General features: G+C 41.4%; 1 protein-coding gene across 2 annotated transcripts; it reads left to right on the forward strand.

Moving 5' to 3' along the window:
* LOC148402113 (dedicator of cytokinesis protein 9-like) lies at positions 1-25,824 on the forward strand. Of its 2 annotated transcripts, none has more exons than XM_088369935.1 (52): positions 1-246; positions 1,731-1,847; positions 4,059-4,148; positions 4,544-4,626; positions 5,273-5,342; positions 5,571-5,666; positions 6,018-6,152; positions 6,250-6,424; positions 6,536-6,591; positions 6,814-6,888; positions 6,972-7,112; positions 7,199-7,546; positions 7,632-7,714; positions 8,214-8,336; positions 8,417-8,496; positions 8,579-8,766; positions 9,166-9,231; positions 9,590-9,682; positions 9,831-9,942; positions 10,867-10,985; positions 11,145-11,231; positions 11,351-11,440; positions 11,526-11,641; positions 11,717-11,786; positions 11,869-11,994; positions 12,396-12,467; positions 12,552-12,698; positions 12,789-12,872; positions 12,956-13,067; positions 13,273-13,451; positions 13,624-13,731; positions 14,163-14,283; positions 14,626-14,732; positions 15,579-15,687; positions 15,995-16,061; positions 16,138-16,185; positions 16,448-16,584; positions 16,865-16,980; positions 17,184-17,321; positions 18,067-18,249; positions 18,333-18,446; positions 18,982-19,197; positions 19,269-19,326; positions 19,422-19,528; positions 19,793-19,915; positions 21,751-21,864; positions 22,087-22,233; positions 23,139-23,349; positions 23,624-23,814; positions 23,974-24,074; positions 24,190-24,328; positions 24,811-25,824. In XM_088369935.1, exons 1-52 carry the CDS (start codon positions 130-132, stop codon positions 24,907-24,909), a joined length of 6,204 nt encoding a protein of 2,067 aa, XP_088226061.1. In that variant the 5' UTR covers positions 1-129; the 3' UTR covers positions 24,910-25,824. The 2 variants fall into 2 exon arrangements, with proteins under 2 accessions (XP_088226061.1, XP_088226062.1); XM_088369936.1 differs by having other exon boundaries at positions 14,163-14,256.
* The last annotated feature ends 82 nt before the right edge of the window (positions 25,825-25,906 follow it).

The following is a 25,906-nucleotide window of genomic DNA, read 5'->3' on the forward strand; positions in this document are numbered from 1 at the left end:
TCAGGAGGCATTGTAACAGAAGAAAAAGTTCACTGGAGCTCTCACAGTCCACCCCACAACATGACAGCCTGTGCAGGGAAGTGAAGCTCACACCTGATCACGGACCGCCGGTATCGGGCACTGAGCGCCATGCAGAGCCGGGCAGGAAAGGCCCCCAAACGGGAGATGGTGATAGAGTCACCCCAGAAGTACAAGTGCTTGGCTGAGATTGAGGCGGAGGCGGAGGCTGGATCACAGGTATCCTTGGTAAGTTGATGTTCACCCACCATACACTTCATTGAGTGAGCTGAACCCGAGATAGAAGTAATCGAATCTGATTGTTTCTAAACACATTCCTCATCTCTCTGATGGACTTTTAAGAGCAGCTTTGAAGATGCCTTTTAAAAGCAACTGGACGGAAAAGGGAAATAGCAGCTCCAGGGTGTACCTCCCAAAGGGGATTGAATGTTGATCCTTATTTTTAAGAACTCGAGCTCCCTTGCTTCCTGTGCCACAGATACTGGAAGTTTGAAAAACTTCACACATGCTTTGAACACACAGAAAAGAAAAACAAATCTTCTACCATCCAATAAGTCTTTAATGGCGAGCTGGTTTGAAAACGTTTTGCCATTGAGGTATCAGCGCTATAGCCAGTCAACAACCCAAATGATGATGTAACAATTGCTGGGGCCTATCACAGCCCAATTTTAGACAACATGTTCACCCAGGACTGATTCCCAGTCAATAGCAGGGCTTATTCAGGCCACTTTCTCAACATCTTCTCGGCAAATCTCAGCGTATCAGGAGCCGGCATTTATTTGCCTGCATGCGCTTTCAGACAGAAGTAACTGAAGCACACCTGCTTTACCAGAAAAATAGATGCATATCACTGCAGCAGCAGCAGCAGCAGCAGCAGCACCATATGCTTTTGACACAACGCCAAAAGGTTTCATTTTGTTGTTCACATAACACAAAAAATTGGGGATGCTCTACTACCTTGGTTTAAGAGTTAATTAAAAACAGATTTGACGCATTTTAAAACAACCTTGCATAATAATTTTGACAATATTTGCTCCCATCTGAATGTTAACGGATGGCGATGGGGGACAATTTCTAATGTGTTGTGAGGGGAAAAAAGGCAACACCTTTGTCACACTTGCAGCTTCACTCGCCCCTCGTTGCGACTGCATGTGTGAGACATGCGAGATGGTTCTCTGAAGAGTAATGATAAATCATTTAGTATATTAAATTAAAAGAAAATGTAAGAATGAGTAGAAATATGAAGAAAACTTAATGTGCAAACTAAAGAGTACAAAGTAGAAAGAGTGCAGATATTTGCAAGTGTAAAAATATGTTGTATGAAAAATATTTGCGCAAGTTCAGTGCAGATTACTGAAACATCTACTTAAGTAGAGTCTTGAAGTATTTGCAGTTGTATTTTTTTCCCCCAGCACCAGTCCATTGATCTAATTATGAGACGAGTGCTCCACTAATTACAGTTTTGCATTTGAGATCATGACATAGTGACTGGTACAGTCATATGCACGCGTGCGCACGGGCTCATCCCTCCATCGCTCCCTTCACTTATCAAACTGTTCCAACTGATGACCACTTGTGAAAGAACAATGGCAACTTGTCCACACAAGAATACCCTCTCCTACTAACAACAAGCTCTCTGACACATTTTACAGTTACCGGTCACGAGTTTGTTTTACCACATGTTAATGCCACGCTATTATTTACTTTTGCAGGTCAAGCCCAAGGTCATCGAGCCTCTGGACTATGAGAGTGTGATCATACAAAACAATATGCAAATAATGAATGATGCTCTGCGGGACATGCTACAGTTCCCCCTGGATGACTTTCAGGTAAAAGTTCATTACTCCGACATTATTTATCAACGGTGACTTTAATTAGGGATTGACAGTGTCAACAGTATTGTATTGGTTGCAGTAATTTGTTCTCTTCATAATGTGCAAATATCAAAAATGCGGGCATGAACCATGACTAGGTTTAACTTAGGATAATCATGACTTGGTTATCTTCAACAACAACAAAAAATAGCGAGCAGTCCAGAGATTTTTGTTGTTTGTTTTTCCCGCAATATTTGCGACAAAATAGATCAAACGTAAGATCATGGCCAGAAATTGTTAACATTGCATCTTCATCAATTTTTTTTCTAAACATCCAATCAGATTCCTAAAATGTGATTACAAAACTACTCATATTTAAAACGCTGTGACGGGTATAATATCCACTGCTGGGCTTCATTAATTTGCCAGCATTCCTACACAATAATCAGATAAAATTGTAATTGATACACGCTTTTGTAAATATTTTCAACCCTTTGCTTCACAATGCAGCATTTTAATTGCAAAACAATGTTGTGTTACCAGCCAGAGCCAATTTGCTGCCACAATGATACAGCCCATTTTCTGCTGCATATTCGATTTGGCATACGGAGATAAGTGTGGGCTTAGCCTGCATAGTAAATCCTCAAGTAGCCTCTGTAACTCTATAGCTTTGAGTTTGCAATTTTAGCATCACCAAATATGAGTTCCTTTCATAGTTAAAAAAAAAAAATGCTGCAGCAATCGACATCTATTACGCAAGTTGAGGCAGATGTGAATATTTTAGTGGAGGTTGTTCAAAACCAGACGTAACTATCAATCTTCTACACTATTTGTCTTCATTAGGGTCGCAGGTGAACTGGTGCTCACAAGCCCAAGTGGACAGAAGCCCCCAAAATAAAATTTGTGCTCTCCTGCCTAACCTGCCATATGTTTTCCATCACTGGCCACAAAAAGGAGAGGAGGAGAAGGGAAAGGGGGTGTAAGGTTGGCAGTTTCTCAGGAGTTTACATGCACACATTCCACCCTCATGCAAGTGCATGTGAGCGCACAAGAAGATTGTGGCCTGACTGTGGAAAAGAAAAAAAGAATTGCTTCGTTTAGCTGCCAAGATACCAACCTTCTCGTGCCTCTGTTATGCATTATGCCCTTCTGCCTTTTGGAACATGCTGCTCAAAGTCCAACATGAAAAGGAATGCTCTTAATTTGACCATAATTGATTGATGAGAGTGTGTGTGAGGCTTTGTTTTGAATGATCTTACATTACCTTTCCTTCAAGAAAAGGCTTACTTCCTAGGATCTGGGTTTAGAGCTGTGACGGTTCAAAATCATGCATGCCAATTTGACTGGAAACTCACTTGTCCACAGTGCACTGCAGGGAGTATGTCTGCGGAGGCGGGTTAGACCTGATGTTCATAATTTTGTGGATGAGTGCAGATCAATGAGGCTTCGAGAGGGAGGGCTGCGCTTTTGTGGGAGTGGTCAGAGACGACTTGAGTTATGGCCAATCAAAGCGGCTTCTTGAGCCCATATGAGGCGCGAATGGCGACAGCAACGAGCATGGATGGCGACAAATAAGTGCCCGTCCTTCATTGAGATTCCATAAACAATAGAGACTTCAGTCTTCACACAGTTGCAATGTTTGTAAAAATATAACTTTGCTCACGGTCTACTCATCAATGAGTGCAAATAATGCTTGCTTGCATAAGAATATGAGTCATTTAAGAGCAATGACAAATCTAGGTCATTGTAGCTCAGCTTTCCAGCACAACTTGCGTGTGTTGAGTAACATTTAATGGTGTTGTACTCCCCAAGCCCTGCGGCTCCAGCATTGATTTCCCCCTGTCTGGCTCTATATGTCTAATAAGGTTAAAGAGATTTTGAACTGGGCATCCTACACTGAAACTTCTATCATCTATGTGGCAATGCTGAGAAATTACAAATCTTCAGGAGAATCTAATTCAGTAGAATAAAATGTGGTAGGTTTGGATTCTGCGAATTAGCAGGAGAATCCGCAAATTAATATACTCTTGATGTTTTTCCAATTATAAAACCATAAAAAAACAGTCGCAGGGACTCTACAACCGGAAAAATTTATTAGGCCTACTAGATTACATCAAAACGTTAGTTAATTTCTGCTTCAGAATGACTTGACGCCGCTTTTAACTAACTGAGCAAAATTGAGCAGAAGAGATTTTCGATTGTTTCATTTTGTGCTTGTCTCATCAGATCTGCACGCTGAAGCGCCAGGGCCGCACTGTCTTCTCCACTGTGCCAGAAAATGCAGACCAAGAAACACACTCACTATTTGTCCAAGAGGTAAAAACACCACATGAACCCCGCTAACACATTCATTTTGGTTTCAAAGGCTGAAGAATAGTCGAGCGGCTCAGATGAAATGATTGCAAATGTTAGCCCGAGATTGAACTTTTCCACTCTCTGTGAAATACACAGCAGATGGGTGTTGTTTTTAATGCTACGCATGTTTCAGCTGACAGTGATGAGGGTGCGGCATGATTGTAAGTGGAAAACACATTTTGTCTTAGTTTATGGCATAAATGACAGCATACAAATGGGAATATTTCCAAGATATGCGCCTCTTTCCTCATGTTATGAATTTATAAAACATATCTTTGTTTCTTAAGTAGGTACATTTTATTTGGGCATTTATATATTTATTCTACAATGCATAATTTTACTTTGTCTCGCCACAGTGCATAAAAACATACAAGTCAGACTGGCATGTGGTCAATTACAAGTATGAAGAATATTCTGGGGACTTCCGACAGCTTCCCAAGTAAGTCTTTAGCATATGAGGGGTGTCGGGTTAAATCTGCAAAATGCCAATGTGTTCAGAGATGCACAGCTGAAATTTGCACGTCTTGAAAATGTTTTATCTTGGATTAAAGCACACAGGGAAATTTGTTGTTTTGGAGCTACGATTCAAAACAATAGAGGTTGTATTGGTTATCATCCACTGATATATTATGCTATTCTTAGACCATTGTTGATATGGTTCGTTACAAGTGTTGCTAGTTCACGTTTTTTCACTTGCACAACAACTGTTCGTCTTTCAATTACAAATCAGTGACAATAAAATGTCCAACCTGAAATTAATTAATATGAAAAAATCTGAATTAAGGCTGAATCTGAGGAGATTATCTTTCCAGATGTTGAGAGTCATATTTAAGATAAGACTGGACAAACACTGGCCTTGACTTTATCCCCAGAGGAAGTTGGATTTTGGAAAAAAAAAATAAAGGTCAAACAGTCAACCGCCCAACAAAATACTTGACAAGCATTCCTGCACCAAGCGCCTTTGAAAAAGTGAAGCGTCTCAAATCATTTTGCCATGATGAAGAGATAATTTACCAATGTATTTCTTAAATGTGCTGTTATTTAATGAATATGTCAAATCAGGTCAAATTTACTCTTGCCTTTAGTAAAGTGTTAAGACCCGAGAAGCTGGCCACTCATCTTTTTGAGGTGGATGAAGATGTGGAAAAAGATGAGGTAACAAATCTTACAATGCCCCCCGCCTTCCTTCCTTTTCAGACCACCCATAGAAACTCTTAATTGTTCCTAAATCAACTTTAGTAGCATCTTAAATGCACATTCAGCAAATTTGTCTAGTAATTAAATATGAATGGATACTGTATATCTGCTTTGAGTTGTTTTCTTGGGATTTTAGGATGTTTTTGTAAAAGCCTTGATGTGTTTTTTTGGCACTCTCTCCTGCAGGATGAAGACCCTCTTGGGTCTCACAAGGGAGGAGTGTCTAAACACGGCTGGCTGTACAAAGGCAACATGAACGGTGCAATCAGTGTAACTATGCGAGTGAGTACCATAACAATGTTCTCCACAAATAGTGTACGTCCCATTCCAGAGTCGGTCAGTGCTAGCTGTTCAGGTCTTAAAGATCAGTACAGGCCGTTATTTTTTTATCTTCTTCCAGCTCATGTTTATGCTTTTCCTGGCCTGCAACTTTGCTTTAAACGCTTTGTCTCGACACTGACTGGAGATTTCAGATCTGGAGTTGTCTTAATGAGGTCTAGGTAAGGGTATCATGGATTAGGGAGTTATAGAACAACACAAGCTGTTCCCTTCAGTTATGTGGGAAGATATTTGTCTAACTTTATTTTATTTATTTTTTTTACCGCTGCTTCATTGCAATTTGTCACTCTATAGTCCTTCAAGAGAAGGTACTTCCATCTGGCTCAGCTCGGAGATGGATCATACAATCTAAATTTCTACAAAGATGAAAACACCTCCAAGGAACCGAAAGGAACCATCTTCCTTGACTCATGCATGGGGGTCGTTCAGGTTAGGAGAGGAGCGCCGCTCACACAAACACACACAAATGAGCAAATATGCTCAAAAAAGTTAGATTTTTTTTTTTGTTCTTATCTTGGTTTTCCAGAACAATAAAGTGAGGAGGTTTGGCTTTGAGCTGAAGATGCAGGATAAGAGCACATTCCTGCTGGCTGCAGAGAGTGAACTGGAGATGGAGGAATGGATCAGTACACTTAACAAAATTCTCCACAGCAGCTTTGAACAGGCCATGCAGGAGAAACATCACACGGACTTAGAAGATGGTGTTTTTTTTTTTTACAAATTTGTCATATTATAATATTCTTCCATTTATTCATCTAAAAGTTCCTCATAATATTATCAAGCAAAAGAACTCTATTTGATCTTCTCCACAGATGAGGATGACGGAAAAGTCGACCTCTGCTCTGGACGTTTTCAAGACAGTTTTCAGGTGGGTTGTTTTTTTCCTCCTCCATCTATTAAGTGGAGCTTTACTTGTTAGCTCCTCTTCTAACCTTCTCTCAGGCACATTAGCGTTGTACCGTGCAGCAATTTAGAAAAAAAAAATCATAAATGCTCATTACAAGGGAAGAATCAAAATGAGTGAAACTCAATTTTACGACTATTCGCTGCTGTTGAATTTTCTGAGTTTGGTGTTTTGCTTTCATTTCAGACGGCCAGCGATATTGAGTTTAAAACGAGGAGTGAAACCAGGTTGAAGTTGTTTACGTTGGACCCAGACACACAGGTAATGTGTCAAATCCAAATGATATGTTCCGTTCATGATTTATGGCTGCCACGGCTTTCTGGCAAGGGTGCCTCTGCTCACAGAAACTGGATTTCACTCGCATTGAGCCAGATGTGCATCAGTTTGAGGAGAAATTCGGGAAAAGGATCTTGGTCAGCTGTCATGACTTGCTGTTCAACCTGCAGTGCTGCATTGCAGAGAACGAAGCGGGACCAATAACCAATGTACGTTCTCGTATAAAAGTAGTTTTGTTGATATGCATATTTCGATTTCAAATTTTCATTTACTTGTTTTCTTTCTTTCATGAAAGGTGGAACCTTTCTATGTGGTTCTGTCCCTCTTTGACGTTCAGAACAGCAGAAAAATTTCAGCTGATTTCCACGTGGATCTCAACCACCCTTCGGTCCGACAAATGACACCAGGCTCAGCTTGTAGCCACGACCTGCACATGAACGGTTGTCAGGGTGAGGACCCCTTTGGCCGCCAAAGGCTGGCCAGCGGGTTTCCAGAGACAGCTCTCCAATACCCTAAGCAAGGGGTCTTTTCAGTCACGTGCCCCCATCCTGAGATCTTCCTAGTGGCGAGGATTGAGAAGGTCCTCCAAGGGGGTATCACCCATTGTACTGAACCCTACATGAAGAGCTCAGATTCCACAAAGGTGCCCGCATGACAATGACAGCATGTTACCATGTACCTCCTTGACATATTTGTTTACCCCAAAAATAATCTCCTGTCCTGATTAGGTGGCTCAAAGGGTGCTGAAGAATGCAAAGACAGCCTGCAGCAGATTGGGCCGGTACCGAATGCCGTTCGCTTGGTCTGCGAGGTCATTCCCCCCCACTGAACACTTCCAAACACTAGCAAATTTATGGGTTATTAAGATTCCAGGCAAAATTTCTGGTTGAACCTAGAATGTGCTGCAAAATTTCCAAATGAACTTAATATGACCTTCTTTAAATTCTTCATGTATATTTCCAATGGTTCAGTGTTTCAATATTTTTAGACAATTTGCCAATTTGGGTTCACCTGGATGCAGTGCATTTTTGGTTCTCCTTGAATCTTGAAAATTTTAATTTAGTAACGTTAGTCCACTTCAAGATATCATGCCATAAGATATCTTGCAAGCATCCCATACCATTATTATGACATTTGTGTGGGCCACAAGTCAGCTAGATTAGGTCAGAGTGAGGCTCCCAAGCTCCATTGCTCGCTGCAATTTTTGTCTGACTTAATGTTGCATAGAAGAGGATCTACGTGATTTACACTGAAACCCGAGATATTAAACTGAAATGTCATTTTCACTGTGGCATTATTTATTCTCACAGGCCCGTATTCAAAGATGCATCGGGAACGTTGGACAAAAACGCTCGCTTCTCAGCTCTTTACCGTCAAGACAGCAGCAAGTTGTCAGATGACGACATGTTCAAACTTCTCGCTGACTTTAGAAAGTAAATTACTTTCTGTATGCTAATATCCCTCCAAGATATTCTTACATCTGTTTTCCTTCATTATTCGACTCTCCCAACAGACCAGAGAAAATGGCTAAACTCCCAGTGCTGTTGGGGAACCTGGATATAACCATTGATTGTGTGGCCCCAGATGTGACCAGTAAATCTACAAAATGATACAAAAATAATCCTCTACCAAAAGCAACTTTATATCAAAGCACCTTCTTGTCCCCTTACTGCAGATTGCCTCACTTCCTCCTACATCCCTTTGAGGAACTTTGACGTAAATGGGTCAAGCAGCGCCGCTCTGGAGGTGGAGGAATTTGTACCCACCATAGCCAAGTGCTCCCAACCCTTTACCATCTATAAAAACCATCTTTATGTACACCCAAAGCACCTCAAATATGATGGTCAGAAATCTTTTGCTAAGGTATGTGCAGTTAAACCAATTTTAAAGAGTTTTTTTCCCCTTATTTGCCCCATTGTTATTGAAGTATGCAGCTTTCATTTTCCGCAATATTTTTCCTTCACTGGTCTGGAACATTTCCGTTTCCATTTATTTTAGCTGTCAGCGGGATTTTGCCATTTCAGAAGAAATTAGAAATCCAGGTCCATAAAGTAAAAACCCTGCCACAGTTTGGCTTCAGTCACAGGTGCTCCACTGGTGCTTCTACTCACCATAGAAGGTTGAGTCGAAGCATCTGTGAAACTATGAGAGGGTTTTTACTGCATTTCCCATCTCTGAAAGTCACAGGCTGAGGATTTATTATTATTATTTTTTTTTACACTTTCTAGTCATCCTTCCTCAATGTATGCCCTCTCTCTTCAGGCCAGGAATATTGCAGTTTGCATTGAATTCAAGGATTCTGACAAAGAGGAAGCCCAGCCGCTAAGGGTATGTTTGCATGATGATTTTTTTTTTTGCAGATATAATATATTTGCCAGGAGTTCAGAAATATGCAAAGAGTAATTTGACACAATCAGATTCACTGGGCATTGATTGAATGGACACTTAATGGAAAATTGATTTAAGATGAGGGAGGGATCCAAATCATGAGTAATTTTAAAGTCTTAACCCAAGTTACTGTGGCTAGTGGAAAAATTGAATATAAAAAAGGATGAAATTACTGTAGATGTCGTAGTTGAGTCATGCTTGCCCTACACCTTGTCTGGTGTATTTTCAGTTTTCAGATGAGTTTAGTCTTTTTGTTTCAGCCTAATGAACCATATCTGCTTTCTTCAATTAACCTCAGCGCATCTATGGTCGTCCTGGAACTTCTCTATTCACCAAGCAAGCCTACGCAGCTGTTTTGCACCACCACCAGAACCCCGAATTCTATGACGAGGTGACGTTTTTTGTCTCAGCACAATGGATCACTCTAGTAATCTTTGTGCTCATGTGACAAGATGAGACTGTTTTCCAGTGCCACTTGTCTATTCTGCAGTATAATGAAAAAACATCATTTAGGAATCGCTAACTCTCTCGCAACCCAGATAAAGATAGAATTGCCGACTCAGCTGCACCAAAAGCACCACCTTCTTTTCACCTTCTATCACGTTAGCTGTGACAGCAACAAGAAGAAGAAAGATGTGGTGGAGACTCCAGGTAGGCTGTTCCTCGAGCACCACATACTAAATTGGTGAAAATATTGCCAAAGACAATGAACTCGTACCATTGCTGTGGAAGTCAGTCAAAGGGGGAGGGTGGGGAAATTGGGAATTTGCAGAGTATGATACTATCTACCTAGAAGGCAACATTCATTTTGTGACTTTATTTGGCTTTGTGCTGGGCAACTTTTGGTTCGAATTCAAGGTTACACGCGTTAGCAGTAAATTACCAAGAAAAAATGTGTGATAACTTATTATATAGAAGTATTTGAACTTATCCTTATTGCGGGCCACATTGTAGTTATTTATGCTTTCCTTTGGACTGTGATTTGATTATGACTGTGAACCTATATTATAAAATTTAAACTGTACAAATTCAGAAGCCAGTAAATAATTGTTCCACTATTTTTCATTTGACTTTAGAAAGGGACTGTTAACAAAAATCTTGCAATACGAAGTTGACGCACATGAATTGCCTTCATGGGGCACATAAGATGCATAAATAATGCATAATGAATAATAAATAATAAATAATAAATAACAAATAAGTAAGTAAGTAAATCAGTAAATAAGTAACTAACTAAATAAATAAATAAATAAATAAATAAATAAATAAATAAATAAATAAATAAAATACTAAATAAATAAATAAATAAATAAATAAAATACTATACTACACTACACTACACTACACTACACTACACTACACTACACTACACTACACTACACTACACTACACTACACTACACTACACTACACTATACTATACTATACTATACTATACTATACTATACTATACTATACTATACTATATTGAAGAGCACAAAGATGAAAAATCCACAAGGTATTTCTTCACCCTTTTATTTTCATGCTTATTGATATCCAGAGAGGACTGGTAAAAATATCTGCTTTGTTCCTACAGTGGGCTCAGCATGGTGGCCTCTGCTAAGAGATGGTCGGGTCAACATGAGTGAACAGCAGCTACCTGTGGCTGCTCATTTGCCTGCGAGCTACCTCAGTTGCCAGGATGCTATCACAAAGGTAAAAATAATAAATGAACAATAGTCCATTTGTAAAGGACATTAGCTACACAATTCCAATTATTCCGATTTGAAAGGTCCCAGTGGGATTTGATTGCGAGCTTTTACGAACCACTTACTATTCTAGTCATGTAGCTCAACTGACCTTTTTTCACTGCAGCATTCTACCTTGGACATCAAGTGGGTTGATGGAGGAAAGCCGCTGTTCAAAGTCTCAACACATCTTGTTTCCACAATTTACACTCAGGTATCATGTCAATAACCACATAAAGACCTCTCATTGCTTGCTGTTTGGAAACTGTAATTTAAGCTCTTTAGCATTCACTATTTCTTCTAAACTTGCACAACAATTCCGAATTCAATTAGGATCAACACTTGCACAACTTCTTCAACCACTGTGAAAGCTTCAAGGTGTCAGAACAAGCATCAGAGGGCGGGCTGGTGAAATTCCTAAAGGTTACACATTTAATTTCTTCAGGGACAATGAGACTCGCCATGTATTCATGTCCTAATAAATGCCAACTACTCCCTTCTTTGCCAGAGTCTCCATGCGGTTGAAGGGCATATCATGGTGAACTTTCTTCCCACCATCCTCAACCAGCTGTTCTGTGTCCTCACCAGCGCCATGCATGAAGATGTGGCTGTCAATGTGACGAGGCGAGGCCACAACCCTCTGCACTGTGGGCTACACTGCACTTTTATTTCCCATTTAACAATATCTTTTCCCATTAGGGTAATGGTGCACATTGTAGCGCAATGCCACGAAGAGGGGCTTGAGCATTACCTGAGGTCTTATGTAAAGGTTGCAATGTGTATTGTGGATACAACGTAAACAAAATGATTTCTCCATTAAAAAACATAACATATTTTTTTCCTTTGAACAGTTTGTCTTCAAACCAGAGCCGTACTCCTCCGATAATGAAAAGAATGTTCATGAGGAGCTGACAAAAGCCATGACAGCAATCCTGAAGCCATCCACAGATTTCCTAACAAGAAACAAGCTACTGAAGGTAAACTATATTCACAGCTAACTATTAAAAAAAAATCCTTGAAACATGTGGAAGTGAAGAAGCTATCATCAATGTGTTCCCAAGTATTTCTTTAGAAAGGTTAAGTAGAGTTTCTGACATTTTTAAAACAAAAATACATACAATGATAAAGACATAATGGTATTTGTACAACCTTAAAATAAATAAGTAAAAATACATTTATTATTTTGAGAATGTTCCACAATGTTGTGTTTGCTACCAGACTTTTTCCACAGGTTTGGACTATATTAACCAAATATAGGTTAATATGTTTAACCTTTAAATATGAATAGACAGTGCAATTCCAGGAAATTAAGTAAGCCTCTTTTTGTTTTGTTGTTTTTCCTGCTTCTTTTTTAACAAATGTATACTTTGCATTGCAGCATTCTTGGTACTTCTTTGAAGCGTTGGTCAAATCAATGGCTCATTATCTTGCTGAGAGTGGTCAAGTCAAAGTACGTAAGTCTTTTATTGTCAGAGCCCTGGCCTCCATGTTCCAAACTGAAATTCTATTTGTTTAATTTCTTATCTTGGTGCAGGTGTCAAGAAACCAACATTTTTCTGCCTCCTTCTACCATGCTGTTGAGATCTTGGTCAACATGCTGATGCCTCACATCACACAGAAATACAAAGACAACCTGGATGCGGCACGCAATGCTAATCACAGCCTGGCAGTTTTCATTAAGGTTGGTTTCAAACCCGGAATTTAGAAGAAACTATCTTTCTCCTTTGTTGAAGGTGTGTGAAAACATTTGTTATTTCTATTCCCTCACCAGCGCTGCTTCACCTTTATGGACCGTGGTTTTGTGTTCAAACAGATCAATAATTACACAAACTGCTTCATACCTGGTGACACCAAGGTTTGGAAATGCAGCACTTTCAGACTTTGTTATGAATGGCCTTAAAGCCACCGAGAGTAAAATTTCCAATATTTTTCTTCCAGACTTTGTATGAGTTTAAGTTTGAGTTTCTGAGAATTGTGTGCAACCATGAGCATTACATCCCACTCAATCTTCCCATGCCACTTGGAAAAGGACGCATACACAGGTTCCAAGGTAAATTTGACTGCAGTATTTATTACTGCCATGGATATCTTCAAGATGGAGTTCCGGTAGTTTAAAATATTCCCCAAAATTGTATGCATCAAATTAACAAGTATGAAATGCAGTTTCAGTTAATTATCTTTTTTATTTTAATTCATAATTTTGTTTTTTTCAATTTTAGTATGATTATTTCATTTGCTTTCATTTTGTATCATAGATTTCCAACTGGACTACTCACTGACTGATGACTTCTGTCGAAACCACTTCCTGGTGGGTCTTCTGCTGAGGGAGGTGGGCAGCGCCTTACAGGAAAGCCGAGAAGTCCAGCAGATCGCCATCCAGGTTCTGAAGAGACTGATGGTTAAACATGCATTTGATGACCGCTACGCTGCCAAAGTGAGTGTCAAGCTCGTACTTTAGTCAAATTTAGTCGTCAGAAAAACAGGTAAATCATTATTTGATACGCCCAGCTCCACAAGTAAATTCCTTTATTTTGTGCATGAATTATTTGAAAAGTCTCACTGGTCCTCAAAGTCTGGAATGATTCATTTAATAACTTCTATTCCAGAGCCATCAGGCCAGACTTGCCACCCTCTACCTTCCCTTGTTTGGCCTACTACAGGAGAACGCACACAGGCTGGAAAGCAAGGAGTCCATCCTTCCAAGCCACCACAATGTAAGTGAGACATCTGATGGTATCACAAGGAACTGCAGCGAGAAATGCAACGACGCTAGAGAGTAGAAAAGCTCATTTTGAAAATCAGTGTTTTATTTTTCAAGCCATTTTCCACTGTGTTTGTCTTGACTTGGGTCGTGAGTGAGTTTAAACGTATCATTCAGGGCACCTTAGCAGATTTTGTTTTCATCTAAACGAAGATGCATGTTTTTATAGTGTGCGAGGAAGCTGTCGAAAACAGATGCAAACTTCACACAGGCCAAAGATTCGAACCCAGAATCTCCAACCTGAGACAGACGCACGAGTTCATTATAATCAGAATGTGCTGCTCCAATTGTGATTATTATGAGCCAACTTATTGACAGAGAGCCAAAGTTGTCATTTTAAAATGTGGCCGCACCCTTCTCTTTTTTGCTGTGTCTTATTGCCAGAAACCACGAGAGGACTTACTTGTGCCAAACTCTTTGGTGACCCCCCAAAAGCATAGCATCGATGGTTCTCTTCACAAAGATGTTTTTGGAGCAAGTGAGTTCCTTCAAGACCATCTTCTGGGTATGGCTGCACGCTAGAATGTTAAATTCATAGCACAGAATAACTGAAATGATGAAAACCATTGCTCCACAATACTTAAGTTCTTTAAGGTTAATTTTCTCAGACCAAACAACTGGACTCCTGCTTTATTTTTGAAACACTCACAGGTAAGAGTACATCTCCAATCTTACTCTACGTATTTTAGACCACAATGTTTCATTCGTGAGTCCTGTCTGAAGTTCCCCTATTTTATTTTTTTTTTTAGCTTGGAGCAATATAGAATCATTTGTTCGTGTGGAGTGTTGATAATTCTAGCTTGAGCCTTGAATGTAGCTGTGCACTAACCTTGATTTGTCACTGCAGCTTCTCCTCACAGCTGCACTCCCAATGCCATTCACCTTGCAGACTCCAGAGGTTCCCTGGTCTCCACCGACTCTGACAGCAGCCTGCTGGAAAAGAGTTGCGAGAAGGTAGACAACTACACCAATAGCACACTGCATTTTTTCTTGCTCTTCAAAGCACAGAACAGTTCTATTAGATTTTTTTGCTGTGTGATTAGCCTTCAGCTAAAAATGCCCCGTAGCCCCGCCTCTCTAACATCTTGGATAAATTTAGTCGGAGTCACTGTGTCAATGTGCTCTGCGAGCTGGTAACCAGTCCAGGTTTGGGATAAGCACAACCCCGACACTAATGAGGATAAACTGTGGAGAAAATGGATTGCACGGTCAATGGGGCTCCTCTCCCCCCGGACCTTATAAAGCTAAGTTCTGCTTCATACTAGTGGTATGCGAGCTCCCTCTAGTGGCGTGGGAAGAAATTACTGCCTTCTGTTGTATTTAACTTTTAAGTTCAATTCTTGTCATCTCATCTTTATGAATTGTTTGTTTTTAAACTTGTATCTGGGTGCAATATTTTAATTAACATTCAAGTGTTAGTGACGGAATCTATACTAAATCTATAGTATAGATCAAATCTATCTAAAGCTGACTTTGACTTTGACTTTACTTGTGTACAGTTTTTTATTTTGTTATAGTTGAGCCCGGTGTTTAAAGCGTGTATTAGGTTATAGAGGTTTAAAGTTAAGTTATATTCAATATACTTGCCATGTATGCTTTATATTAGCCAAATAGCTACAGCACCTCTTTTCAGCTTCCTGTATTTTTTTTGTTTTGTCTTTTGTTTCCCCTTGGCAGCAAACATGCATCTTTTGTTTTACCTCCTGCTCATGGGTTTTGAGTGAAATTGATTTTCTGAGAATATGTTTTTTGCATTTTCTCTCAGTTTCAATTGAACTTTCTCCCACTCTTTTGCATCAGAACCATTGTGCTCTGGGCAGTGCCGTGCTGCGTTTTGACAAAATGGACCGAGATGAGAGCAAAAACCTGCTCATGTGTTTTCTGCACGTCCTCAAAAGCATGTCAGACGGTACGTAGAATACATTTCTTTGTACTCTCAATATATCACTATTTAGAAAAAAAAAATAATTCAGACTCACTTTGGATTTGCCAGATATGCGTAGACGAAAACTTGCATGAAATAGTATGGTTGTGTCCATTGATAGTGTTTGATTCTGGATATATGTGTTTTATGAAATGACTGCAGTTGATTGGCAACCAGTTTTAGGCTTCAGCCATTACTGTGACTGAGCAGCAGGTTCAGAAATGGATGGATGCCTAAGCATTCGTGCATTAAGAACGCCAAGAACATAACAGCTCACGTTTATTCCCCTCAGATGCCCTTTATGCATACTGGAACAAAGCATCATCATTCGAGCTAATGGACTTTTTGACACTACTAGAGTAAGTACGGCTCGAAAGCGTACAACACTGTGTGCAAATGGTCCTAATGCTTTATTTCATGTGGTTCAATTCGCAGAGTCTGCCTTCATCAGTTTAGATACATGGGGAAGCGCGTCATTGTCAGGTAGAGTAAATGTTATTTTTAATCAAATAGAAAAAAAATAAAAACTTTTTTTTGGAGTTCTTCAATACTTTTGCTGTCATTACTGCTGCTGGCAAACTATCAAAACAATGAATGCTGTACTATGTCCCTTAACCACTCCTGCATGGGTAAGAGTCCACTAACATGGCTTGATGCTTCTTTTTATTACATAATAGCTTTCTTCTACTACGCATCCGTTTTCTGTAAAAGCAATTCTGACGCGCATTTGTTTTGCTGCCAACAGGAGTCACGAAACGGCAATGTGTCTGAGTCCAGACAGGAAGTCGTTGACTTTGCCCGTGTCTCGTAACAGGGCAGGGATTCTGCATGCCCGCTTACAACAGCTTGGGGCAGTGGAGAATTTGTGCACGCTCAACAACAGTAAGACTGTCTTTTAACGAAGCTCTTGTAAACTACTGGAGTCTAAGGTTCGATATCCATGTCAGAACAAGAAGAAAGTTGTGTCATATCTTTAAGAAGAAAGTTGTGTCATATCTTTAACAAGAAACGCGATCAAATATAAATGATAGCTTGCACAAATTACAATAACACTTATCTTCTTCCAAGCAACATTGAGTAATCATGCAATATATCAGGACGTATCACATAAACAGCAATAAAAAAAAAAAAATCTACAAAGACCTTGTGTTGTTGCCATCAGTGTACTCCCATACAGAAGCCGACGTAGCCACCCAATGTTTACTGGAGGCCAACGTGTCCACAGAGGTGTGTCTGACTGTGCTCGACACGCTGAGCATTTTCATCATGGGATTCAAGGTACACTATTTGAAAATACCTTGAACGAGAAAACTAAGAATGGGACTTTTAAAACATTTCAAATCAGTTCAAAAACAAACTGAATCAAAAATACCCCTTCTACAGCTTGTTAGTGGATTCTGTGGCTGTGATGAGATTTAACCAATTATACTGTATTATTTTCCGCATGCAATATGTTCACACACCCCCGTTTCCTTCCTCAGAGCCAGCTGAACTCAGATCTTGGCCACAACCCACTGATGAAGAAAGTATTTGAGGCGCATCTGTGCTTTCTGCAGATTGCTCAATCTGAGGCTGCTCTCAGGCAGGTCTTCATCTCACTGAGGACTTTTATCTACAAGGTGAACCGTCTTGACATTTCAAATACACCATGGACTCTTTAATTCATGAATCAATTCATGATTAGGCCAGGCTTCTTAGTTCCCTCTCACTGCAGCATGACTGTTAACGAGGGCACAAAGCAAGCAATTTAAATAAATTTGCTGTGAAAGTTTGAGAGCAAACACTTTTGGGATGAACAAGTGGAGATTAGAGAATCGTGGGCTGCTTACTCGGATCACAGATCCACATTTTCTTCCATTACTATATGTGCAATGGCCTCTCAATACGTATGCCAATTTTTTTGTATCCTGTGTCGCTAAGGCCTTTACGATGTGTCAAAAAAGTTCCAAGATAGGCGTTGCAAAAGATCTTTGTAAGAGTTTTCCGCATGGAAGTACTGCTAGATAGATTCTTCCGGGATTCTCTGCAGCTCTGACATCACAACCGTCTTGATGTTTTTAAAATAGGTCCCCTTGATCCACTTGAGCTTAGCAAAGAGGAGGAAAAACTCAAATGAAGCCAGGTTGGGGGAGTGGGAAGTTTGTTCTGACGTGGCGAAGTAGCCACAAGTCACCTTCCTTGTTTATTGAATGAAGCAAACGATGCGGGATGACTTCATAGAGTTGCTTGCATGCACTGAAGGGGATTTACAAATGTCTTGTGCAACACCAGCCCTCGAACTTTTCTGACATGCCTTATAGTGTTCTGCAAAATCAGATTTTTGTTTCTGATTTGATTTTTTGTTGTCTCCCTTGTAAACTCCAGTTCCCCTGCGCGTTTTTCGATGGCCGGGCTGACATGTGCGCCTCCCTATGCTATGAGATATTGAAGTGTTGCAACTCCAAGCTGAGCTCCCTCCGCAATGCCGCCGCTAATCTCCTTTACATCCTCATGAAAAGCAACTTTGACTACACCGGACGTAAATCGTTTGTCAGAACCCACCTGCAGGTACCTGTTTCTGATGAAAAGCATCCTTGGTCTGCCCACACATTGTTTGTATCTCAGCTTTGTTTACTCTGCATTCTGCTCAGGTGGTAATTGCTGTCAGCCAACTGATCGCCGATGTCATCGGCATCGGTAGCACGCGCTTCCAGCAGTCTTTGTCTATTATTAACAACTGTGCAAACGGTGATCAAAGCATCAAGGTCAGTTGTGGGTTGGTGATATATGATACAATGAAATCAGCTTTGCTTTTATGGCTTTGTACACAACCAATACAAACAGCAGATTAAAAAATGGCCGTGAGGATAAGCGGTTCGGATAATGATTGGATGGATAATAAAGTACACAGTCCTAATAGATACACGCTGGCCAGCCTCCAGGAGCACAAATGCAGCAGCTTTTTGAATTTCCATTAACCCTGCAATAGGCTGGTGACCGTTCCAAAGTGTAGTTCACCTTTGGCCCATAAAGTCAGCTGGGCTAGGCTCCAACTTACCCTTGACCCGAATGAGAACAGTAGTGTATAAAAGGGATGGTCGTCAATTTGAAGTCTTATGTCACTTTCTGCGGGTGACTTCAGTTGACCAAATGCTAGCTCAGTTAGTTCATTTATCTCTGATGGTTTTGTTTACTTGTACTTCACTTAGCAGTCCTGATTCAGAATCAATTCAAAGCAACATTTTCTATGCTTAAGTGGACTAATGTATGTATTTGAGTGTGCACTGCTGTGTTTTCCAGCACACTGCGTTTCCATCAGATGTGAAGGACCTGACCAAACGAATCAGAACGGTGCTAATGGCCACCGAGCAAATGAAGGAGCACGAGAACGACCCGGAGATGTTGGTGGACCTCCAATATAGTTTGGCCAAGTCGTACACAAGCACACCAGAGCTCCGCAAGACCTGGTTGGATAGCATGGCGCGGATTCACAACAAGAATGGCGACCTTTCAGAGGTGACTTCACAAAAAGAACAGATAGTGACTTGCACTTTGGAGCTAATCTGTTTTGTCTGCTTTACTTTCAGGCAGCCATTTGCTACGTGCACGTTGCAGCTCTGGTTGCCGAGTACTTGTGGAGGAAAGGTGAGCTTACGGTTGCCCCAATACTTTTATGACCCCTCCCCACAAGACTGTGGATTGCCCAAGTACAGCTTTGCTTCGCTCTCTTCATTTGGAAGGAATGTTGACGCACGGATGCTCAGCCTTTCGCGTCATCACTCCAAATATTGACGAAGAAGCTGCCATGATGGAAGACGTAGGGATGCAGGACGTACATTTTAACGAGGTCTGCGTTCTACGTGTCATTCCAAAGCACTGATGCAGCATTTTTTTTCTTCATTATCTCACGTGTCACCTAATGCCTGTACCATCGCCGTTATCTCTGCCGAGTGTGAATTGTGCTGTGAAATTATGATGGGAAACTCAAAACAGACTTTGACACAGGGTGTGGTCCATGTGTGGTTGCACACACTTCTGGCATCGTGTCAGGGAACCACACTTCAATGGACAATTTTAAGAGGACAATAAAATGTGTCTGCAATTTGCACAGGAGGTTCTGATGGAGCTTTTGGAGGAGTGTGCTGATGGTCTTTGGAATGCAGAGCGCTATGAGCTCATTGCTGATGTCTACAGGCTCATCATTCCCATACACGAAAAACGCAGAGATTTTGAGGTACATAAATTTATACCGTTTTTACACAAATAGTGTACCCCTATTTTGGACAGTGAAAACAGATTTACCTGAAAATCCTAGTTCTAAAGAAGACACAACAAGGAGATGCCCTAGGCCAGTCCTATTTCTGCCTATATTGGATATTTTAGCTGAGAAAATATTGTCAGTACCGTATTTGCCGGTGTACAGGTCGACTCGGTGTATAAGTCGACCCCCTAAAATTCGACGGAAATTTACGATTTTATGATATATCCTTTGTATAAGTCGAGCTCAATTGTTGCATTATATTAAACTTCAAAATTCAATATGCGAAATTTATTGACGAAATGTGTTCAAATTCCGGGAGGCCGTGCGCATGCGGCTGTTTATAAGCACCGCGGAGGAGATCGCGGCCGGCGAGCTCGCGCACGCCGCCCGGCACCAATGGGAGGCCGGAAATAGTTCCAAGCCGAGCGGATCGGCACTTTATAAGCACCGCGGAGGAGATCGCGGCGCCTCATTGGACTTCCAGCGGCCGGCGAGCTCGCGCACCCGACCGGCACATCCGGGAGGCCGTGCGCACGAGCCAAGTGGCCGAAAATAGCCCCCGCCGAGCGGATCGGCTGTTTATAAGCACCGCGGAGGTGGTCGCGGCGCCTCATTCGACTTCCAGCGGCCGGCGAGCTCGCGCACCCGCCCGGCACATCCGGGAGGCCGTGCGCACGAGCCAAGTGGCCGAAAATAGCCCCCGCCGAGCGGATCGGCTGTTTATAAGCACCGCGGAGGTGGTCGCGGCGCCTCATTGGACTTCCAGCGGCCGGCGAGCTCGCGCACCCGCCCGGCACATCCGGGAGGCCGTGCGCACGAGCCAAGTGGCCGAAAATAGCCCCCGCCGAGCGGATCGGCTGTTTATAAGCACCGCGGAGGTGGTCGCGGCGCCTCATTGGACTTCCAGCGGCCGGCGAGCTCGCGCACCCGCCCGGCACATCCGGGAGGCCGTGCGCACGAGCCAAGTGGCCGAAAATAGCTCCCGCCGAGCGGATCGGCTGTTTATAAGCACCGCGGAGGTGGTCGCGGCGCCTCATTCGACTTCCAGCGGGCCGCGCACTCGCGCACGCCGCCCGGTTCAAATTTTCTAAGTGCAACGCACAATGAGATGCATGAGAAACGGCCTTGGTTACCATCACATTTGAAGCGATGAATATGAAGTTAAATTTTATGACTCGGTGTATAAGTCGAGGTCGATTTTTTTCGGTCGATTTTGGATAGAAAAAGGTCGACCAATACACCGGCAAATACGGTAACACCCAATAATATTTATACAGTAGATGCAGCATGACTCATGGAGTATGTTGTTAGTTTTTGGTGTGAAGGCTTTCTGCGCTATGAGTGGTCTCCTTCTTGAGACTTGACTCGAGTGCCAATTACTTCCAAAATGCTTTTCCCTGAGCTACATGAAACAAACCACACAGCGTGATTAACGGGAACGTTGCCATTATCAACAGGGATTTGAGCAGGTTGCATACTATGTATTATTTTTGACAAGTACATTTTTATCCCCTGTACAGTACAGTACTTGCTTTCTGGTATCTGTCTGAATCAGACGGGATTACTCCAGCTTCCTTAATCGTGAACCAGAGCAGATCATGTCGAATAGAAAATGGATCGATATCTCCATTGCTAAGATATCTGAGGTAGACAAAGACTGACTTGCCAGTCTTAAAAAAATGTTGTTCTTGACAGCTCAGCTCACTTATCACTGCCAGTCAGCAGCCTTTTCAACCAGGAAAGGACCAAAACATTTACTGCGTATAATAACACTAAAACAATCCAGTGTTTGTGTTTTGGTGCCGCAGAAACTGACACACGTGTATGATACTCTCCATCGTGCCTACACTAAAGTTTTGGAGGTGATGCATACCGGCAAACGTCTCTTGGGCACATACTTCAGAGTGGCCTTTTTTGGACAGGTAATGCGCTCCACTTAAGAGTGACTCATGGTTTTGCGGGGCCAAACAGTGTTTTTATTGATTTCTTTCACATCCCATTCCAGCTCTGCTGTAAGTGTGCACAAAAGTTCTAGACATGTGCATTAGTTATGTTATGCCTTTGAATGAGCATGCTGAGAACTGCACGGCACAAAAGGGAATTGTGATAACGGCGTTTTCTAACAGCCTCTCACTTGCATGTAGGGCTTCTTTGAGGATGAAGATGGCAAAGAATACATCTACAAGGAGCCAAAGTTCACACCTCTGTCAGAGATTTCACAGAGGCTGGTGAAGCTCTACTCGTACAAGTTTGGTCAAGAGAATGTCAAGATTATCCAGGACTCAGGAAAGGTGGGAACACGTTTAAAGAGCTCTACAAATGAACAGTTGGGCCTTACTTACTGTTGGGTGATTTTTTTTTTTTTTTTTTTTTGTCCCAATGATTGTCACACACACAACTGGGTGTGGGGAAATTTGGCTCTGCATTTAACCCATCCCCGAAGGAAGCAGTGGGCAGCAGCGGTGCCGCGCCCGGGAATCATTTGGTGATCTAACCCCCCAATTCCAACCCTTAATGCTGAGTGCCAAGCAGGGAGGCAATGGGTCCCATTTTTATAGTCTTTGGTATGACCCGGCCGGGGTTTGAACCCACAACCTTCCAGTCTCAGGGCGGACACTCTACTACTAGGCCACTGAGCTGGTGAAGTGATAGTCCCAGGGGAACATTTGATAGGATTTAGTTTGTAGTAATCTGTGACTTTAGTTTACATTGAGTGACATTATCGTGGCCCTGATGCTCTTCACTTTGACTGAAGATTTAGTACGTATGTTTCAGTTTAGCACATTGCAGTGCAGAGTCTATTTTAAAGGGGCGATCAATCCCAAAATATTATTTTCAATAAAATGTATGTGGCCCCCACTAGTCCAAACACGGCACTCTGATTAATATTGTGTTTGCGGACACCTATTTTTATCCATCTCAGGGACGGCCATTTTGCCACTTACTGTCGACATCACAGTAGCATGGCGACTGTGATGCCATTTTCAGTCGACAGCAAATGGAAAGATGTCTGCCCTCAGAGAATGATAAAAACAAGCGAATTTTGCCTGTTTAATACATATTCCACGAACCCAGTGTTTTGATGAGTTGGGCTGCACAGAATAAAATATTCGAAAGAAAAAAAATTGGGTTGACTTAGTCCCTGTCAGGTATCCCAATATTTTTGTCAGCATTGATGACTAATGTAAACCCACAGGTAAACCCAAAAGACCTGGATTCCAAGTACGCCTACATCCAGGTGACACATGTCGTGCCATACCTCGATGACAAGGAGTTGGAGGAGAGGAAGACCGACTTTGAAAAAAGTCACAACATCCGTCGCTTTGTGTTTGAGACGCCCTTTACGGTGTCAGGCAAGAAGCAGGGTGGCGTGGAGGAGCAGTGTAAACGACGGACTATTCTCACCAGTAGGCTGAACAGTATTTCTATCCACGTGCTGACTGACAAAAAACATTGTTCTTGTGTGTTTGTGTAGCAAAATGACCCCCAGCTATTCACCCTAGGTCACTGCATGGAAGTAAATCAGAGATTTCTTCCTGTTTACTTCTTTCCAGAGTGAAAGATCGATGATTGTCCTGTTGGCCTTAGTATGGTTTCTCATGCTCAGTGTAGCCCCATAGATAGAAAAGCCAAACAAAACAAGTAGAAGTTCTATACGATATCATTTATTTTCCCCTTTAGCCACCCACTGTTTTCCATATGTGAAGAAGCGAATCGCTGTCATGTACCAACATCAGAGCGACCTCAGCCCCATCGAGGTTGCCATAGATGAGATGAGTGCAAAAGTGGCTGAACTGGGCTTGGTGTGCTCGGCCTCCGAGGTGGACATGATCCGGCTACAGCTCAAACTGCAGGGCAGCGTTTGTGTTCAGGTGCGTATATATTTGTAGACAACTGGTCAACATTTTAGGCTGATCTGTCCAACTTAATTTTTTCACGTTATTTAATTCCAAAATTTTGATGTGATTTAGAAATAACACATTTGCTAATAACAATGATATGTACTGTAATGATCAACAAATCATCACCAGGTCAACGCTGGTCCTCTTGCTTATGCCAGAGCCTTCTTAGATGACACGAGTGCCAAGAAATATCCAGACAATAAGGTCAAACAGCTCAAAGAGGTCTTCAGGTAAGTTTAGAGGGACATCTTCCCGTAGGCCATTACCTTTTTTTATATCTTTCATTGTGAATAGATTTATTGTCGCTTTCAATTGGCACTAAAAGTTTAGGCCGTGCTTTGGCAGGCATTTTGCAGAGGCCTGCGGCCAGGCGCTGGATATAAATGAGCGGTTGATTAAAGAGGATCAGCAGGAGTATCATGATGAAATGAAGGCCAACTACAGGGATCTGACCCGGGAGCTGTCAAACATTATGCATGAGCAGGTAATCGGGATGCTAATGGTGGAGAGTCGTTTTAGATGAGGCATATTTATTTTTGTTTACAGCAGAATAAAGACTGCCTGAAAAATATTACTCGAACATCAATATGCTCTTACACTTTTAAAAATGCTTCACAGTGATGCCTTGAAATACAAGTGACCTGATTCAAGAGACCCTTGATATGATGATTGGTTGAGTTGACTGAAAACTTGAAAACTCACTTCAACTCAATTTACAACAAGTGACAGTTTGGCAAATAAAATACATGTTGTACTTGTAGGGTTAATGTTTTAATTTTTAATCAAATTTTGGAAATAGAATTTCCAAATTAATCAGTGGTGTGTCCCTTTAAGCAACTTGTTACTATTTTGCCATTTCGATTTATTTCAAAAACGAGAGATGATCCAAAATAAAAAGTGTCGTCATGGAACGAATTAAAGTGCAAATGCATTTCCTAGTCTTTAATAGTCAACTATTTCTTCCAGATCAACCCAGTGAATGATGGCATGAGGAGCTCTTTGTCAGACTCAATGGGTATCTTCAGTGCCATTAGTGGCACACCCAACAGCTCTACCATGTTCTGACATTTCACATTAAACTCCAGGCTTTCTCATCTTTGCATGCTAGATGCAGTCGCCTTTCCACTCAAGTCAATAAATAAATTGACAGTGCTAATAACTGTCATTTTTTGTTATTTCTTTCTGATACACTCCCCTGCTGTGATCTATAGGTGCTTGTCTTCTTGTTTCCCATGAAGACAACAGTGAATCGTTACTGACATTTTGAAATTTTCATTGGCCAACAGTTGTGTTTAGCCTCCTATGACTATTGATCACGTAGCTACAGTACAGATTGGAGAGGTTTCCTGCCATACTTCCATCTTGTGTAATTTTTTTGGAGCATGTAATGTGTGTAACCATTTTAGATCCTCATAGAATTATTATTTTATTGGGGGCAATTTTTGCTTTGACTTGTGATCAACAGAGCATATAACAATACTCACAGTTATATTTTCTTCATCCTCTGTGACTAATTTTACTGCAATTTACTTATTGACCAGCTCCATGTATATTCATATGTCTGTATTTTACTGCCAAGGACTTCACATTAGAAGGAGCAGCACAATGTCCTATGAATTGAAAGTACAATTTTACAGCGTGCTATGTGTTGCTTATTAAAAATACATTCCAATTGTGCTATGATGTACACTGTGGTCACGTAACTTCTACTTGTGTCTCAAGCTACCACTGAACTTTTTTTGGGTAGCGGACACGTGCAATACTTTGTATATCGTCACGGCACTCAACTGCTGTGATCATCACAACACGTGCGCGATGGCTTGTCATGGTCAAATGGATTTCTGTCTAGTTGACGATGCCTTCAAATACTTTTCAGATCATGACAATTCCCCATTTGAGACATTTGAGACATATGGACATACTTTCGTTTTAATTCAAAAACATATTTTAGTACCTCAAATAAAGTGTTTTTCAAATAAATATGATTCAGTTTATTTGATGATAATTAGAGGGGGGGGGTGTCACGTAAAGGGGCACAAATGCAAAACAAAACCAGCAGACA

This window comes from Syngnathus floridae, chromosome 2 (assembly GCF_059516105.1).
Source record: "Syngnathus floridae isolate MCC-2025c chromosome 2, RoL_Sflo_1.0, whole genome shotgun sequence".
NCBI classification, from domain to species: Eukaryota; Metazoa; Chordata; class Actinopteri; order Syngnathiformes; family Syngnathidae; genus Syngnathus; species Syngnathus floridae.